Source organism: Nerophis lumbriciformis, linkage group LG09, assembly GCF_033978685.3.
Source record: "Nerophis lumbriciformis linkage group LG09, RoL_Nlum_v2.1, whole genome shotgun sequence".
In the NCBI taxonomy this organism is placed as follows: domain Eukaryota; kingdom Metazoa; phylum Chordata; class Actinopteri; order Syngnathiformes; family Syngnathidae; genus Nerophis; species Nerophis lumbriciformis.
The window spans coordinates 40,239,955-40,260,000 of NC_084556.2; the positions used below are offsets into that span (position 1 = coordinate 40,239,955).

The 20,046-nt window shown below is 38.7% G+C and overlaps 1 protein-coding gene across 1 annotated transcript in view; it reads left to right on the top strand.

Moving 5' to 3' along the window:
• The window catches only part of LOC133608029 (sialate:O-sulfotransferase 1-like), a 118,658-nt gene that overhangs the window by 59,878 nt on the left and 38,734 nt on the right, over positions 1-20,046 (top strand). Inside the window, exon 3 of the mRNA XM_061963163.2 lies at positions 8,280-8,394. Within this exon, the coding sequence (XP_061819147.1) occupies positions 8,280-8,394 (115 nt within the window). The remainder of the gene's footprint in view (positions 1-8,279; positions 8,395-20,046) is intronic.

The following is a 20,046-nucleotide window of genomic DNA, read 5'->3' on the forward strand; positions in this document are numbered from 1 at the left end:
AAACCCAACACAACACTCCAATACGTGCACCATGACAGCAACCACCCACCCACCACCACGAAAAAAATACCTACCGGAATCAATAAAAGGCTATCGATGCTGTCATCTAGCAAAGCTGAATTTGACCAAGCAACCCCCCCGTACCAAAAAGCCCTTGATGAAAGCGGATACAATTTCACCCTCACCTATGAACCCACGCCAGGAAACCAGCCAAAAAAGAACAGAAAACGGAACGACATCATCTGGTACAACCCCCCATACAGCAAAAACGTCTCAACGAACATTGGACACAAATTCCTCAATCTGATTGACAAACACTTTCCCAAAGACAACATCCTAAGAAAAGTATTCAACAAGAACAACATTAAATTGAGCTACAGCTGCATGAACAATATACGACAAATCATCTCAAACCACAACAAAACAATTGCAAATGAGCCGTCGGCCCTCAGACAGAACGACTCCAAAACCAACAAAGGATGTAATTGTCGAAAGAAACCTGATTGCCCTCTCAACGGGGGGTGCTTACAAACATCAGTTGTCTACCAATCTAAGGTAATACGCAAGGACATTAACACATCCGACACATATGTAGGATTAACCGAGGGAGAATTCAAAACCAGATGGAACAATCACAAGGCTTCTTTCAGGAACAAAAACCTGCGAAATACCACAGAACTCAGCAAACACATTTGGGACCTCAAAGACAATAATGTTGAATATTCAATAACATGGCAAATTCTTGCATCCAGCACACCTTACAATAGTGGTAATAAGAGATGCAACCTATGCTTGAAAGAGAAACTGTTTATTATTTACCGTCCAGACCTGTCATCCCTCAACAAGCGCAGCGAAATTGTAACAGCATGCCGCCATAGACGGAAACACCTCCTAGGTAACACATGAGCCAATCACCACGCCCCTAGGCCAGCCTGTACCCACCCACTCTGTGCCCTATATAAACCATGGTATGCGAATGCTCCCATTAAAATCTCCTGACGATTGAGGGTACCCCCCCTCATGAAACAGGCCTGTAGAGATGAAATAGTCTTGTGATTTTTTTCCCACACATACATATATATATATATATATATGTATATATACATACATATATATATATATATATATATATATATGTATATATACATACCGTATTTTCCGCACTATAAGCCGCCCCGGGTTATTAGCCGCACCTTCAATGAATGGCATATTTCAAAACTTTGTCCACCTATAAGCCGCCCCGGACTATAAGCCGCGCCTACGCTGCGCTAAAGGGAATGTCAAAAAAACAGTCAGATAGGTCAGTCAAACTTTAATAATATATTAAAAACCAGCGTTCTAACAACTCTGTCCCAAAATGTACGCAAATGTGCAATCACAAACATAGTAAAATTCAAAATAGTGCAGAGCAATAGCAACATAATGTTGCTCGAACGTTAATGTCACAACACACAAAATAAACATAGCGCTCACTTTCTGAAGTTATTCTTCATTCGTAAATCCTTCGAATTCTTCGTCTTCGGTGTCCGAATTGAAAAGTTGGGCAAATGTGGGATCCAAAATGGATCCCACATTCGTCTCGTCGAAGTCATCGGAGTCAGTGTCACTGTTGTCCAGCAGTTCTGTGAATCCTGCCTTCCGGAAAGCTCGGACCACAGTTGTGACCGAAATATCTGCCCAGGCATTTACGATCCACTGGCAGATGTTGGCGTCGTCTGGCGCTGTCTCCCTGTCTTAGTGAAGGTGATGTTGGCGTCGTCTGGCGCTGTCTCCCTGTCTTAGTGAAGGTGTGTTCGCCTTCTGTCATCCACTGTTCCCACGCAGTTAGCAGTCTAGCTTCGAATGCCCTGTTGACACCAATATGTAGCGGCTGGAGGTCTTTTGTCAATCCACCCGGAATGACGGCGAGTATTGAATTAAGCGCGTAAGCGTGTCTCTTAATGTGATGTTATGAGCTAGCAAATATAACAACTACACTACCCAGCATGCAACGATAGTGACGAGCATGCGCGGTAGCCCTGAGAAGCGTTGTTGTATGCTGGCAGTTACAATGTGGTTATGAGCACGCTGTGAGTAAACGTTGAGAACTCAGTTAACACGCCTCGTCTGCATTATTTATAATTAGACAGACAACACACTTAATAGGAGCCATTTTGGGGTCTTTACATAAACACACAAATGGAAATGAAACGTCACATATCCCAGCATGCACCGCGCGCTTCTTCTTCTTCCGGGGGCGGGTGGTTGCTTACAGTAGAAGAAGAAGCGCTTCCTGTTCTATGGGGGCGGGTGCTTACCTTGGCGGTTGCTTGCGTAGAAGAAGAAGCGCTTCCTGTTCTACCGGGAAAAAAGATGGCGGCTGTTTACCGAAGTTGCGAGACCGAAACTTTATGAAAATGAATCTTAATATTTATCCATATATAAAGCGCACCGGGTTAAAAGCCGCACTGTCAGCTTTTGAGTAAATTTGTGGTTTTTAGGTGCGGCTAATGGTGCGGAAAATACGGTACATATATATATATATATATATATATATATATATATATATATATATATATACATATATATATATATATATATATATATATATGTATGTATATATACATATATATATATATATACATGTATATATATATATATGTGTGTGTACATATATATATATATATATATATATATATATATATATATGTATGTATATATACATATATATATATATACATGTATATATATATATATGTGTGTGTACATATATATATATATATATATATATATATGTATATATATATACTTGGTTGGAAATGTTTTAGTTGCTTTAGGGACAATGGGGACATCGATAGAAAATGGATGGACGGATGGATATTTCTGATTGATTACAAAACTTAGGAGCCTGGAAGTCGTCAGGGAAGTAAACATGGTAGGAATGGTTTACATACTCTTGATATTTAACTTTTTATTGTTTATACTTCATATTGTAGTGGCAGGTAATCTTATTGGCGGGCAACCTTATTCGGCAGCCATTCTTATTTGATTGATGATAACTGATGATGAGCAGCCAGGTTTCTGACATCTGTCATCCTTCACTGACTAAACGTAAGACATTTAATTACAATATATTTTTAACACAAAAGTGTTTAAGCTGCGACTTTAGCGTTAACTGTGATATTTAGCTTTTGATATTGATGCGTGTATGATTTTCTGTCAGAGCATAATGGCTGTGACTGTGTTGTTAGAACATTATCAGGAAGTGTTACATGATCAGTTTAGATTTAGTAAAATGGCTGTAGCCCTGCCTGTAACCAGTGTTGCATGTGAACAAAGCTTTTCAGCTCTAACACTCAAAAAAACAAATTTACGTACAACTATGGTTGACACCAGGCTTAGCCATTTTGGTATTCTATGCATTGAGTCCAAACTTGAACATGGATGATTTTATTAACAGGTTTGCCTGCCAACACAAGAACAGGTGAATTCATCTGTTTAGAACGTTATTTCAGTCCCAACGTCATTTGTTATTCCCCCGTGATTTTAGTTAATTCCAGTTCATTTGTTTTTGCCAAATACTCTTAAAGGCACACTGTTATATTTTTAAATGATTCTGTTGCCACATGTGCAAGTGGCTTTGAATTAGGACCTAATGTGTTGACATTTAAAATAAAGGTTTAAGAATGTTACAGTTTTACTTTATTAAAGAGGAAAGTTGATATACTGTATTAGTATGTTTCAAGTTTCCCGACGTACTGTAATAGTTTTAATACTTTGCAATGTTGTTTATTGTCAGCAATTGTTTTACAAGAAGATTCACTCCATTCTTGGTGGTGGTAAACGTGGTAAACTACTATAGTAGCTACAGCTGCTCCTGGGGCAGACTGACTGTTATATGGGTGCCACCCCAACAGAACTAGGTGCCACTCCTCCGTCACGTTGTCAAAACACTCCTCTCCTACACTGGTCGAGCGTGGCAAAATGAAAATGGCAACCTCGCTGAACTTTTCATGTCCTGGGCTGCGAGTCAGTGCAGTCCAAGCATACCAGAGCTTGAGTTTCCGGCACCTTGAGCATGCACGAAGGTACACGCATGGAAGCACGCGGGGCTCAAGGTGACGAGCCCTGCAAAGACTTTTCCTCTCCTGCTCACGCTGTGACTTTCCAGATTGCTAAAGCTGCCGGCTCGCCCACTTTGACTTCACAGCTCGTTAAGACTCAGGCTCCTGTACGTCCTTCATTCTCTCCTCTGCAACCTCCTGTTCCTGTTTTCCTGCCTAGACTGGCAAGAGCCCCCCTTCAGACCTCCCTCCTCCTACCCGTGACTGTTGCTACCACTGTAGGTGACAGCATCTTGAATCCGCTTCCTGAGGGGGGCTAGTGCTAGTAGCTGTGCGACTCGGAAGGCACAGCTTTGTCCACCGTGGCCGCCACTTCAGGTACATCCTCCTGCTAGGCCTCTGCTGCCAGTGACTCGTCCAGTGAGACCTCTTCTGCCAGCTACTGGTCCAGTGAGGCCGCCACCTGTCCCGCCGTCTGTCCTGCGTTCAGCCTAGTTGCCATCTCCTGCACGACCTCGGTCCCCAGCTCGACCTCCAGTGGGTCTGCGGACGCCGCCATCCTCTCCAATGGGTCTGCCGTCCACCAGCGGGCCTGCTGACGTCAACATTTTTGGTTCAATTCCTGTCCTGTGCTTTTATTTTGGTGGTACTTTTAGTTGTGTTGGTGTTTATCCGTAACCGCTTCACATCTTTTTCTGACCACTGATCCAAATACCGATGTACTACTAGTGGACGCTTCTCCTGCCTCACGTCTTGCGTCTGTGTTCCAGCAGTCTGTTTATTTTTTTTGTAGCCTGTTTTGTTTCATTTGTAAAGCCTATTTATGCCTCCAGAGCACTTCCCAGCTTTTGCGTTTTGATTTGTGAAATCTCCATATTAAATACTTTATCCTGCCCGCTGCCTCGTCAGTTTGATGTATCCTGGGAAAGCGATAGTATTCACCATCATGTGGCCCGAGCATCAAACAAACTTTCTTTTGATAACAAAGTCGATGTACCTATGGATATATTGCCCACATGACAAATTTACATTGCAGTGTAACCATCATGTCATATCACAACATATTATATCCCAGCAGCTGCAAATCAATGCAAATGAATGATAGCATGCAACCATACTTGCCAACCCTCCCGGATTTTCCGGGAGACTCCCGAAATTCAGCGCCTCTCCCGAAAACCTCCCGGGGCAAATTTTCTCCCGAAAATCTCCCGAAATTCAGGCCGAGCTGGAGGCCACACCCTCTCCAGCTCCATGCGGACCTGACCTGTTTTCACGTCCGCTTTCCCACAATATAAACAGCGTGCCAGCCCAATCACGTAATAACTGTAAAATGATCGAAGGCGAGTTCTTGGTTTCTTATGTGGGTTTATTGTTAGGCAGTTTCATTAACGTCCTCCCAGCGCGGTAACAACACACAATAACAGCAGTCACGTTTTCGTCTACCATAAAGCAGTTCGTTTGCCGTAAACAGCAATGTTGTGACACTCTTAAACAGGGCAATACTGCCATCTACTGTACATGCATATGTGACAATAACATCTATGGCTTTTAGAGAGTGCAGTGCACAACTGCGCACACAACAAGGAGACGAAGCAGAAGAACGAGGAAGATACAGCCATGGCGACGCCGACGACGAGTAAGATGAAAAAATACGCTTGTAAGTTCCAAGCCGCAGCTGCGATTGGACCTGGATAGCCTCCGGGAAGAAGTAGTGGATTACCAAGTGCTTGGCAGTGAAGATCTTCCTCAGGAAGCAAGGATTGGCCGGTTTTGGGCTATGCTAGGGAGAGATGGAAGATTCCAGACTCTAGTGCATTTGATGAAAGCACTTTTGTGCGTGCCACACAGCAATGCATCATCAGAGAGGGTGTTCAGCATGGTTAGAAAAATAGTGACAAAGAATAGAACAAGGATGGACAATTCAACCCTTAACTCAACTATGAGTAGATGAGTGTTATGTGTGTGTATATGTGTAAATAAATGAACACTGAAATTTAAGTATTTATATATATATATATATATATATATATATATATATATATATATATATATATATATATATATATAAAATAAAATAAAAATAAATAAATAAATAAATAAATAAATAAATAAATTAAAAAAAATATATATATATAGCTCGAATTCACTGAAAGTCAAGACCACGCCCCCCACCCCCACCCCCCACCTCCCGAAATCGGAGGTGTCAAGGTTGGCAAGTATGCATGCAACACTAATGTGTAAGTAAGTACTTATTATCGCTATTGTACACTCAAAAGTCTTTGACAACCTCATTCAACATTAATTACATACGCGCTATTACGGTAATACTGGGCAAGGAGTTGAAACTTACGATCCCACAAAATTAGAACACAACACACAAAACAAAGGTAGATAAAACCCACACTAGCTACTACTTTACTGTGGGGGGGAAATAAACAAAAATTAACAATAAACATTTCACGAACAAAAACTTCACTGTACAAAATGCAACGCAAAGGACAATGGGAACCCGGAACTCACTCAGGGCAATGGTCAAATTCAATGCAATCCATGTACAGTAAAAATAAATAATAACTTGGTCATTTTTCAACCGATTTTCGTGTGGTTTACCTTTTTGTCAACATCAAAATGTGCATTGTTATTGCAAAAAACATTTCATAAAAAAAGAATCAAAAACTATATTTATAACTGAAACCATAGTCTGTCGGAGCTCGGCTGTAGTATCGTCGGAATACTTGCTGTTGTGAATAATTGTTATTTTCATGATTATAAAATAATTGTTAAAGTTATGTGCTTGTTGTCAACACATTTGCTGTTCTTTGTTTCCGTGTATAGAAATAGTCATTGTGTGTGAGTATTTTACTTAACTGCTTCTCAAATAATATTTATATTAAACTGTCAGTGAGTAGAGTCTTGTGTGTAAGACACTCGCGTCCGTGCTTTCACTTTAACCATCAGATTAATGCAAGAGCGGCAAGAGTTGTCACCTAAAACTGTATAACTCTGTAATAATTATAATTATGACTGTCACATAATTTAAGTGCATTACATATACAATATATGTTAAATTAAGTAAATCAGATCATGGTATAGACCAGTGGTTCTCAAATGGGGGTACGCGTACCCCTGGGGGTACTTGAAGGTATGCCAAGGGGTACGTGAGATTTTTTTTAAATATTCTAAAAATAGCAACAATTCAAAAATCCTTTTCAAATATATTTATTGAATAATACTTCAACAAAATATGAATGTAAGTTAATAAACTGAACATCAAATCAAGTAGGCGATTCCATTCATTACAATGCAACAATGCAATATTCAGTGTTGACAGCTAGGTTTTTTTGTGGACATGTTCCATAAATATTGATGTTAAAGATTTCTTTTTTTTTGAAGAAATGTTTAGAGTTAAGATCTATTACAATCCCCAAAGAGGGCACTTTAAGTTGATGATTACTTCTAGGTGTAGAAATCTTTATTTATAATTGAATCACTTGTTTATTTTTCAACAAGTTTTTAGTTATTTTTATCTTTTTTTCCAAATAGTTCAAGAAAGACCACTACAAATTAGCAATATTTTGCACTGTTATACAATTTAATAAATCAGAAACTGATGACATAGTGCTGTATTTTACTTCTTTATCTCTTTTTTTCAACCAAAAATACTTTGCTCTGATTAGGGGGTACTTGAATTAAAAAATGTTCACAGGGGGTACATCACTAAAAAAAAGGTTGAGAACCTCTGGTATAGACAAGTGGCATATTCTTCGAGCTCTTGTAATAACTCAACAGAGTCAATGATTTGGAAGGAGTCAAATACCTAGTCAGTAACTCGAGACTCCACTTGGATTTGGGATAAAATACGTGAGATTTGCTTGAAATTTGCAATACGTTGACTTAGTCCCACCTCTGCTGATTCAACTGGGCAGGCGCAATTACCAGAAAATGAGAGTGGAGAAAAGCAAAAACTACCTGCCACGCAGACAGAAAAGCAAGCCCAAATGAGCAACTACAGGTTCATAAACAAGACTAATTAAAACTACTCTGACGAGCACAACGTATCTAAAAATGGACTTAGACAAATGTCATGGCATAAATGTAGAGGAAAATATACAAGAACCGGGACAAAGCTTTGTCGAACACTCCCAAAATATTGGGGCATTGGATAACTGAGGTATCACAGAAAAATGGATATTGTATGCGTATCACATAACCAATAATATGTTCTTATCCACATAGGGGCCTACATCGGTTGCTTCCTGCACAGTGCCAGCAAGCGAGCCCTCGGAGGAATTCTGCTGTATGACCTGCGGAAAATGACCAGCTCTCTGTGTCAAGACACCTGCTCAGAAAGGTAACACTTTCTCTCTGAGACCACAGAGACCTGCTGTTCCACTAAATACTCCGGCTCTTAGTCGTCCTCATGAAAGCCTCCTGTGTGTAGAGCCAGGTGGCTCGGTGACAGTAAAAGATGAGGCGGAGGGAGAAGCGAGTGCATTTAAAGCCGTATCTGTTGCCAAAATAAGAGGGGCTGTGTGTGTGTGTGTGTGTGTGTGTGTGTGTGTGTGTGTGCATGTGTGTGTGTGTGTGTGTGTGTGTGTGTGTGTGTGTGTGTGTGTGTGTGTGTGTGTGTGTGTGTTTGAAAATGAAGGAATGACACCAGTGGATGGAGCAGCCGTCAGGTGTTTCCGTGAAGACACTTCATGACATTTCTGAGCCAAATGCATTAAAGTGTGGAGAGGCAGTTCTTTCAGAGCAAAAATCAAGAAAGGAATTGTCCTTTTAATACCTTAATACCTTAGATGGGAGCAGATTAGCGCTTCCATCACAAACAAACCTCCCCCACAGAGCCCGGTGGGCCCTCACTCACCCCGGGTCAGTGTGCATGGACGGAAATCGCGCTCATTACCTGAGCAGGGCAATTACCGACTAAAAGTAAAAAGTCAAAGCCATATATCAGGCAGCGTCTACAAGATGTAAGTAAAGGTCAGTTTTGATGAGGCCTTCACACAAAAACTGAGGATAAAGATGGTGGGAGCCAGCATGAGTCATATGGCTCATGATGTACTGTAAATATACTTGAAATAATGATTTGATCCCCTGCTGGTGTTCTGAACAGTCTATGTTATTATGTCAGGTTAATTGGAACGTAGAGAGAAAGAAAGTTGAAAAAAAAACCTCCAGAAAATAACATTTAATTAGTGCTGTAAAATGATTAATTTCTTTAAATCAGATTTTCACATTCTAGAACGGTGATTAATCATGATTAATCCCAGGTTATTATTTGCTTGCATAAATTCAAGTTGCCTAAGCAAATACCCCAATCTCTGGATACAATGTCATACAGGAACAATTTTGAAATGTTTTACTGAACTGCAAGCCATTGATTTGCTCAAAACTTAGTAACAGTAAGTATAGTAAGAAGAAAGCACATTTTGAAAGTATATGTAATATACAAACCCCGTTTCTATATGAGTTGGGAATTTGTGTTAGATGCAAATATAAACGGAATACAATAATTTGCAAATCATTTTCAACCCATATTCAGTTGAATATGCTACAAAGACAACATATTTGATGTTCAAACTGATAAATATTTTTTTTTTTTGCAAATAATCATTAACTTTAGAATTTGATGCCAGCAACACGTGACAAAGAAGTTGGGAAAAGTGGCAATAAATACTGATAAAGTTGACGAATGCTCATCAAACACTTATTTGGAACATCCCACAGGTGTGCAGGCTAATTGGGAACAGTTGGGTGCCATGATTGGGTATAAAAACAGCTTCCCAAAAAATGCTCAGTCTTTCACAAGAAAGGATGGGGCGAGGTACACCCCTTTGTCCACAACTGCGTGAGCAAATAGTCAACAGTTTGAGAACAACGTTTCTCAAAGTGCATTTGCAAGAAATTTAGGGATTTCAACATCTACGGTCCATAATATCATCAAAAGGTTCAGAGAATCTGGAGAAATCACTCCACGTAAACGGCATGGCCGGAAACCAACATTGAATGACCGTGACCTTCGATCCCTCAAAACTGACATCAATCTCTAAAGGATATCACCACATGGGCTCAGGAACATTTCAGAAAACCACTGTCACTAAATACAGTTTGTCACTACATCTGTAAGTGCAAGTTAAAGCTCTACTATGCAAAGCGAAAGCCATTTATCAACAACATCCAGAAACGCCGCCGGCTTCGCTGGGCCCGAGATCATCTAAGATGGACTCATGCAAAGTGGAAAAGTGTTCTGTGGTCTGACGAGTCCACATTTCAAATTGTTTTTGGAAATATTCAACATCGTGTCATCCGGACCAAAGGGGAAGCGAACCATCCAGACTGTTATCGACGCAAAGTTCAAAAGCCAGCATCTGTGATGGTATGGGGGTGCATTAGTACCCAAGGCATGGGTAACTTACACGTCTGTGAAGGCACCATTAATGCTGAAAGGTACATACAGGTTTTGGAACAACATATGCTGCCATCTAAGCGCCGTCTTTTTCATGGACGCCCCTGCTTATTTCAGCAAGACAATGCCAAGCCACATTCAGCACGTGTTACAACAGCGTGGCTTCGTAAAATAAGAGTGCGGGTACTTTCCTTGCCCGCCTGCAGTCCAGACCTGTCTCCCATCAAAAATGTGTGGCGCATTATGAAGCGTAAAATACAACAGCGGAGACCCCGGACTGTTGAATGACTGAAGCTCTACATAAAACAAGAATGGGAAATAATTCCACTTTCAAAGCTTCAACGATTAGTTTCCTCAGTTCCCAATCGTTTATTGAGTGTTGTTAAAAGAAAAGGTGATGTAACACACTTTGGCACGTGTTGCAGCCATGAAATTCTAAGTTAATTATTATTTGCAAAAAAAAATAAAGTTTATGAGTTTGAACATCAAATATCTTGTCTTTGTAGTGCATTCAATTGAATATGGGTTGAAAAGGATTTGGAAATCATTGTATTCCGTTTATATTTACATCTAACACAAATTCCCAACTCATATGGAAACAAGGTTTGTAGTACAGTATTTTAATAAAAAGTTAATACATAAAATTTACTCTTGCTTAGTTTGACCAGTTGTTTAAACCAGTATGCATATTTACCTTATTTACCAGCGCTGATCTCTATTTTGTACAAACTACGACGGTAGTTGGCGACACAAACAACATTTTGCAGCAGTAGGTCTTCACAGATGTTAAGTGGCCTCCATGTGGTGGATGTCCTTTTAGAAGGGACATTTTTTTATGTATCCGTGCTAAACGTATGTAAACTCAGACAGCATACCCAGCAGGCACAAGACATTAAAACAACGTTGAGAACTTCTTGAATTAGGTCCTGACGTTGAGCAACTCAAACATAATGTTGAAACAACATGCTTTTTGACAACTGTTAATCAATGTTGGGTTCTGATCTTCATTTGACCATTGAATTTTGGTCATTTCCCAACCAATATTCTATAACACAAATACAACGTTGGTTGTGACGTTGATTGGACCTTTGGAATTTGGTCATTTCCGAGCCAACAACGTGTATCCAACGTTAGACGTCAACGTTGTGTCAATTTATAAATACAACTATTTTGCAACGTTGTTTCAAAGTTAGTTTTACAGGACATGTATGTATAATCAACGTTGTATAAATGTATTGTGCCTGCTGGGTAGTTTGTTGTCCTCTGTTTTCTGTCCATGTAGCATTCATGCTCGTGGCGCCATCCTCACGTTAATGTTCCACTTTATTATTTATATAAGAAAGTTTGTTGATGCAATACTATTTACTGGGTACAACGGATTAAAAAAAAAAAAATCACAGTTTGGATCAGATAATTTTTCAGGTCAGCAGAAAAAAATGATAAGACAAGTGTGTCCATTTGTCCATTAAATACAGACAACACTCAACTCAAAATGTCCAATAAGGGCATTTTAAGGATATGAAAACAACTTAAAGTTCAATATAAGACATATTACCCTTTTCTTTTAAAAATAAACCATTAATTAAAAACATTTTTTTTTAAATACTTAAAAGTGCAATTTAATGGGGAACATTATCACCAGACCTATGTAAGCGTCAATATATACCTTGATGTTGCAGAAAAAGACCATATATTTTTTTACCGATTTCCGAACTCTAAATGGGTGAATTTTGGCGAATTAAACGCCTTTCTATTATTCGTTCATCGGGAAGCAATCCGCCATTTTCTCACTTTCGTCGGTGTGTTGTCGGAGGGTGTAACAACACGAACAGGGACGGATTCAAGTTGCACCAGTGGCCCAAAGATGCGAAAGTGGCAAGAAATTGGACGAAATTTGTTCAAAATACGAGGCTGTGGGGAAGGCCGACGAAATGGTCAGTCGTTTGTTCCGCACACTTTACCGACGAAAGCTATGCTACGACAGAGATGGCAAGAATGTGTGGATATCCTGCGACACTCAAAGCAGATGCATTTCCAACGATAAAGTCAAAGAATTCTGCCGCCAGACCCCCATTGAATCTGCCGGAGTGTGTGAGCTATTCAGGGACAAAGGACCTCGGTAGCACGGCAAGCAATGGCGGCAGTTTGTTCCCGCAGACGAGCGAGCTAAACCCCCTGGATGTCTTGGCTCACACCGTCCCTTATGCCACCGAAGATGATCAAGAGAAGAATATCGACCCTAGCTTCCCTGGCCTGCTGACATCAACTCCAAAACTGGACAGATCAGCTTTCAGGAAAAGAGAGCAGATGAGGGTATGTCTACAGAATATATTAATTGATGAAAACTTTATTCATTACTCGCGGTTTTACGTAAATTATTATACATAAACTGTGTTTACCAATAATTTAGCTTAAAAACATGTATTTTTTTCAATCATTCGAGTACATTTGGGTAGTCTTGTGTAATGCAGTATTTTGTGTCTATTTAGGTATGGTTAACCTGAGTGCTGAAATCGTGGAAAAATATATGTTCTTAGCACGCCTGAAATGGGCTGTCTGCACTCTCAAAGTGCATGTTGTTGCCAAATGTATTTCATATGCTGTAAACCTAGTTCATAGTTGTTAGTAATTATCTTATCAGTCAGTGTTAAGCCGCTGAAATCCGAGTCTGAATCCGAGCTAATGTCGCTATACCTTGCTGTTTGTTTGTATTGGCATCACTGTGTGACGTCACAGGAAAATGGACGGGTGTATATAACGATGGTTAAAATCAGGCACTTTGAAGCTTTTTTTAGGGATATTGCGTGATGGGTAAAATTTTGAAAAAAACTTTGAAAAATAAAATAAGCCACCGGGAACTGATTTTTAATGGTTTTAACCCTTCTGAAATTGCGATAATGTTCCCCTTTAAGGAATAAAGTATATCGTTAAACATGGAGAAAGAACTAAAAGCTGGCCTATGTCCACATCATTGAAAATAAAAATAAAAGTATACTTATCATTTTAAATTATTTTTTCAAAAAGATAAGGATGCCCACACTGACTGGTGAAAGTGTAGGCCGATATCCCCTGCTGTAGAAAACACCCTCTCGCTCGACATTGAAGTGCCAGGCAAGGCGAGATAGCATCTTGCCATCATGGCAATGTGAGGGTATTTCCAGTTGTGATGGGATATTAGTATTGGATCTCTCTAACTTCCACTCAGCCACTGCTTCTGTCAGTACCTGCGTCAGATGTGTGCCCGTATGTCTCTCATAAAAGGGCAGCACAGGGCTTGTCATCTCCCACTCCACAGTGATGTAGTGAGCAGTCAAAGTTACAAAGCTTTCTGTTGCCCTATCTAAAGTTATTTCGGAGTTTGTTTTGCAAAGCACATTGCTCTAACTATCATCATACTGGTGTGTGACGAGATCACTGCCTGTGCAATGTGTGCCACCTTTTGGTGGTCAAAACAAACACTGAGATATATATTTTTCTTAACTATTATTAATCACATGTGTTAACGCGTTAAGGTTGAAAGCTCCACATTAAATACAACCCCTGGAAAACATACTGAAATCACCAGACTTGAAGGATGTTCATTCAGTTGTTTAATTTTGTAGATAAAAAAACAGATAACTTTAGTTGTTTCAAATGACAACTTTAAGAAATCAAGAAAATATACTGTGGTAGTCAGTAAGAGTTTAATTTTTAGATGAAGCGGAGTAAAAAAATTAATGGAATCTGTGTGGGGGTTCTGGGGCGTGGCCTGCGGACCTGCAGCGAAGCGGGGTGTGCCAGGACCGGCTTCGAGATCAGCAACAAGTGGGTAGATGACACAGCTGTGAGTGTTTGTCTGATCACCTGTCGCTCTGTTAAAGGCAGCAGTCGGGTAGGAGAAGGGTGGTTGATGGTGGAGAGCACAGTTGGAGCACGAGGGAGAGGGAGCGCAACAACTGTGAGAAATAATGACTGACAAAAACTGTTTATTGAAAAATAAATTGTTGTTCACAACGATGAACGAGGCAGTCATGTCCATACTTGGTGGTCCAAAGAACCCAGAGAAGCAAGAGCCCCACAGAATCATTAAAAACCAACACTCCAACACACCTCTAGTACTTTGTTGCACCACCTCTGGCTTTTATAATAGCTTGCCGTCTCTGAGGCATGGACTTAAAAAGTGACAAACATTACTCTTCATTAATCTTGCGCCAACATTCTCTGATTGCTGTTGCCACATCAGCTTTGCATGCTGGAGTCTTGTCATGGGCCATTTTCTTCAATTTCTACCTCAGATTTTCAATTGGATTGAGATCCGCACCATTTGCAGGCCATGACATTGACCTCATGTATCTTTCTTCAAGGAAATAGTTAACAGTTTTTGCTCTACGTGAAGTTGCATTATCATTTTGAAAAATGATTTCATCATCCCCAAACATCTTTTCGATTGACTGAATAAGAAAAGTGTCAAAAATGTGCATGTAAATGTGTGCATTTATTGAAGCTGTAATGACAGTCAACTCCCCAGTGCCATTACATGGCATGTAGCCCCAGATCAGGAAATGTGCATGTTTTCTTCAGACAGTTGTCTTCATAAATCTCATTGCAACGGCACCTAACAAAAGTTCCAGCATCATCACTTTGCCCAATGAAGATTTGTGATTCATCACTGAATATGACATTCGTCCAGTCATCAATAGTCCACGATTGCTTTACTTAGCCCATTGGAGCGTAGGTTTTTTTCTGTTTAGTTGTGTTAATGACAGCTTTTGTTTAGCGTTATTGTATTTAAATCACATTTCCTTCAGACGGTTTCTTATAGTTTGGTGACTCCAGCTTCGCCCCATTTGTTCCCTATTTGTTTTGCTGTGTATTTTCTGTTTTCAAGACATATTGCGTTAAGTTTTTTCTGTCTGGACACTTGGCATTTTCCTTGGTCTACCAGTGTGCTTGCCGTATACAACCTTCCAATGTTGTTTGTACTTGGTCCAGATTTTAGACACAGCTGACTGAGAGCAGTCAACATCTTTTTCATCATTGCATGATGATTTACCTTCTCTCTTCTGTTTCAATTGGCATCTCTCGTGTTGGAGCCATGATTCGTGTTCATCCACCTGGTGCAACAGCTGTCCAAGGTCGAACACTCCTTTAGTTAACTGCAGACTAATAAACACATATTTAATCTGATGCAGGTGCTAGATTTTTAAATTAAAATTTACAGGGTGATTACACTGTTTTTTTTTCTCTCAAAATTGAGTGATTTCATCATTTTCCACTCTGCTTGATCTAAATATGAAACTGTTACTGACTACCAAAACGTATATTCTTTTTTTTTTTTTTTTGAAGGGGGTGGGGGGTGATTTCGACAAAATTAAACAACTGAATAAACATTGTCCAAGTCTGGTGATTCCATATTTTTTTCCAGGTGTTAAAGTGGAAGTAAATAGTTGATCCCCCATTTACCAGCAGGCATTGTTGAGTTGAGTTGAGTTTGAGTTTATTTGGAACATACAAGCTTACAACATGATACATCACAATTTCCAGTTTCTCTTTTCAACATGTTCGAAAAGGAGTAGGAAGAAGCAGAGCTTATTTAATCCTACCCCTTTTCTTTTACATAACAGTTGCTAAAACTTTTGTTCACTTCCTGTTCTCAATTTATTCACAATATACTCCATAAGTAATCACAATAATAATAAATAAATAAATAATAATTGGTGAAGTAAGTTATATTTCATATCATGAGATGAGTAAGATTATTTTGAATATTGTAATTGTAATCGATCAAATCTGTATTCATATGGATAGATACCGCACTTTTTCACTTCTGATACAATACCCATATTGGAGCCTTGAGTATAATCCAAATCTAAAATTCCAATACAATATCATATTTATATTTATTATTTTGTTGTGTGGAATAATACAACATGTTTGATCAGTTGAAATCAGTCAAACAGAACAATGGTAGGTATGAAAAACATTAACCTCTTTAGTATTATCTCTGTAACAAAACGCACCCACCTACTCCGGGTGTTGCTGCCACAATCGGGTAGGACCTGATAGTCATTAATATATACTGTAAATAATTAATAAAGTAAATATTTATATGATCTACTTCAATATAATATCACTGCTCTGCAGAACTTTGTTGTAGAAATCTGCCTCCATTTGACACTCACGTTTGCGTAGCAGAGCTTCCTATGGTAACCCGCATGTCACTCAAAGGTGCAGATATTAACCACTGGAATCATTTCTACAGTTTTAAAATATCCAGTGGGCCGCATTGAAGTGTTTATTATGTTGTATTGTGCCAAGGTAGCCCAATTAACTGTTTTTTTATGCCGTTTTGATTTAATTTGAGGATCGATTGATTAACTCTTAATTTACTGAAAGTGAGTCTTGCTTTTTGAAGTATAACATTTTTCGACAATTAATTTTTCAGCACTGAATTGTTTTACATAGAATTCTTATACGCTAAATTTATTGCACTGATTTTTTTCTTTACACCGAATTACACACTGATTTTTTACACTGAATTTTTAAACACACACATTTTGCTAAGAAATTGCCAGCAGTTCTCAAAATTCAAATGCCAAAAATTCAATTGCATAAATTCCGTGTCAAAAATAAGCTTTAGTAATAAAGACACACATTAACCTCCATAGTAAATGGTAAATCAACAAAAACTGTAAACATGAGGAAATATTTCACATCGTGGCTCTAGATCAAAAACATTACTGCCTGACACAGTCTCTAGATGGTGTCAGACATCAGTTTCTGCTTCCGCCCCGTCCGATAGCCATGCCAAACTTATAATAGATTTCTGTTTTTCCTGCTGAACGGCAATATATCTCTGATGGTAGGGCGTGGCCAACATATTTTTTTGTGCATTGTATCGCTCTGCTGTAGTTTTCAATTGACTCTGCTTATTATATGACTGCAAAGTAACATAGCTGTATTTGGTACACCACTGAATTTATTTACATACATTATTTTACCCTTCCTAAATGTTAGTTAGTTTGGCAGATAGGTAAACAGTCCTTTAAATAAAAGATGAAAAAAGTTCCAATTTGAGGTTGTGTATTGATAGTATTCACAATGAAGTTACTGTAAAACTAAGCACACCAAAAAAATTATAATAATATACACATGAAGTGCACATACTGTACATGTAGGAATCACTCTCAATCCAGCACACAGTTTGTTATAAACCGCAAAAAAGCAATGCCAACATACGGAATAAAGGTTGGCTCTTATGCCGCCGGCTTAATGCTAACATACAGTACAATGGACGATCCCATTGATGGGCTCACATAAATTAGCATCGTGATTGTTTTAAACATATGAGATTTTAACGGAACAAAATTGACATAGAAAAACAAATACATTTCTACTGAGTGGAAACGAAGACTGACCTTTAACTTTAGGCCATTAGGCTAGTCTGCTGCTCTGCATTGTGTGCTGACTAACTATCGAAGCTTAACCTCAAACTCTAATTTTAAAACAAACAACATGGTCAGTGTTTTGTGGAGCATGATTGGCAGTAGACAGCAACACATATATCACCTGGAACATGAAGTGCCACCTGCCTGTATCGCCAAATCTTACAAATAAAATATTTACAATACACACACACACACAGTATATATATATATATATATATATATATATATATATATATATATATATATATATATATATATATGTCTTAATAAGGTTATCCAAAAAATAGTGCTCGATACCGTAGTAGAGCGCAATATATGTATGTGTGGGAAAAAAAATCACAAGACTATTTCATCTCTACAGGCCTGTTTCATGAGGGGGGGTTCCCTCAATTGAGGGAACCCCCCCTCATGAAACAGGCCTGTAGAGATGAAATAGTCTTGTGATTTTTTTTCCCACACATACATATATATATATATATATATATATATATATATATATATATATATATATATATATATATATATATATATATATATATATATATATGTATATACACACACACATATATATATATGTATATATATATATATATATATATATATATATATATATACAGGCATGTGCACACATAGGGCCCTATGGATGCTTGAGCCCCTGCCCTTTTTTGCCTCGTCTTAAAAAGTGCCCTCTGCCTGTGTGTGTGTTGTTTTTTTTTCTTTTTTTTCTTTTTCTTTAAACAACATTAATAAATTCCTGTCAGGGATGTAAAAAAAACACACAAAATAACAGCGGTACAAAAACTCCACGTTTTCTTGTAATACCGGGTTGTTTGATCCTGCCGCTTCCGCCAGAGAGAGAGAGAGAGGGCGAGTGAGTGAGTAAGTGAGAGGAGACGTGACAGTGGAGCAACTTGAACCTGTGAGTTACGGTCTAGTCGCCGTTCACTTATTCAGCATCTAATGTGGGTAATATTTTAGAAAAACGCTGTATTATTCTATTATTCAATGAGTCAGCTTCTGTTTTTGCCGGACGTCGGAGCACGGCACATCAATTCCGCACAGAGCAGAGCGGATCGTGCGGGACAGGAAGTAGTGTACAAAATACAAAATAAAACACCGGGTTAATTTTCAAAATAAAATGCACTGTGTTTACGGAGGATCACATTTCTCTCACAGTAGAGGTTTAGATATAAAGTTTATTGTGACTTTGCTATTACTGTGTGGGTTAACAAAATAATAATAATAATGATAATAATAACAATAATAATAATAATGATAATGATAATAATAGTAATTATTATTAATAATAATAATAATTTCAGCATTCTGGGGATATAAGATGTAGGTTATCTGTTAGGAATATTACCATCTGTAATTAAACTTGATTCATGTTGATTATGCCTGCAGCACAATGCCAAAAAAAAGAAAGGATACAGAAAAGGAAGGAGAAGGAGCGCCAGGAAGCAGCTAAGGGTAGCAGACCTCTTAATGCATGGCTAAAACCAAGTACTGCACCAGAATTCAAGAAAGACCACAGACCTCAGAAAGTGTCACACCTGAGATGTTGCACTGTTCAATGTTCAATATTAAAGTGCTTATCTTTAACAATAAATAGCCTAATAATAAACCAGTGTTTTGTTGCTTTTCATGTCTTCCAAGCCTATGATAATGTGAATTAACTCATTATGACAATAATTTGTTGACACAAAAGAAATGGCAATCACTTTTACCTACAAAGGACACACAGCTAAATAGTTAGCTTCCTAATAGCAAATTAAATTTTACATTCATTTCCATATTGTGTAAAGGACCAAAAAAAAATGTCCTGCCCTTTTCTGACTTTGAGCCCCTGCCCCTCTATAATCATGTGCACGTCCCTGTATATATATATATGTGTGACGGTCCACAACTGTATGTGGCAAAATGCAGCTCCACACTGCTTTCGCTTCAACATACCACTGGCACCAGGTGGATTATGAATTTCTTGTATTACAGTGTCCTGCAAAACAGTGCAAATTGTGAGACTGTGAGTCCACTTGGGTTACGGGATTCTCACTTGGAAGGCTTCACAGTTCTGATGTTTGACATAATAAAACCACAGTTTCATTTTACAAACCACATGTTACATTTGGATGTGATCGTACAGTGTTTAAACCAAATCTTCAAT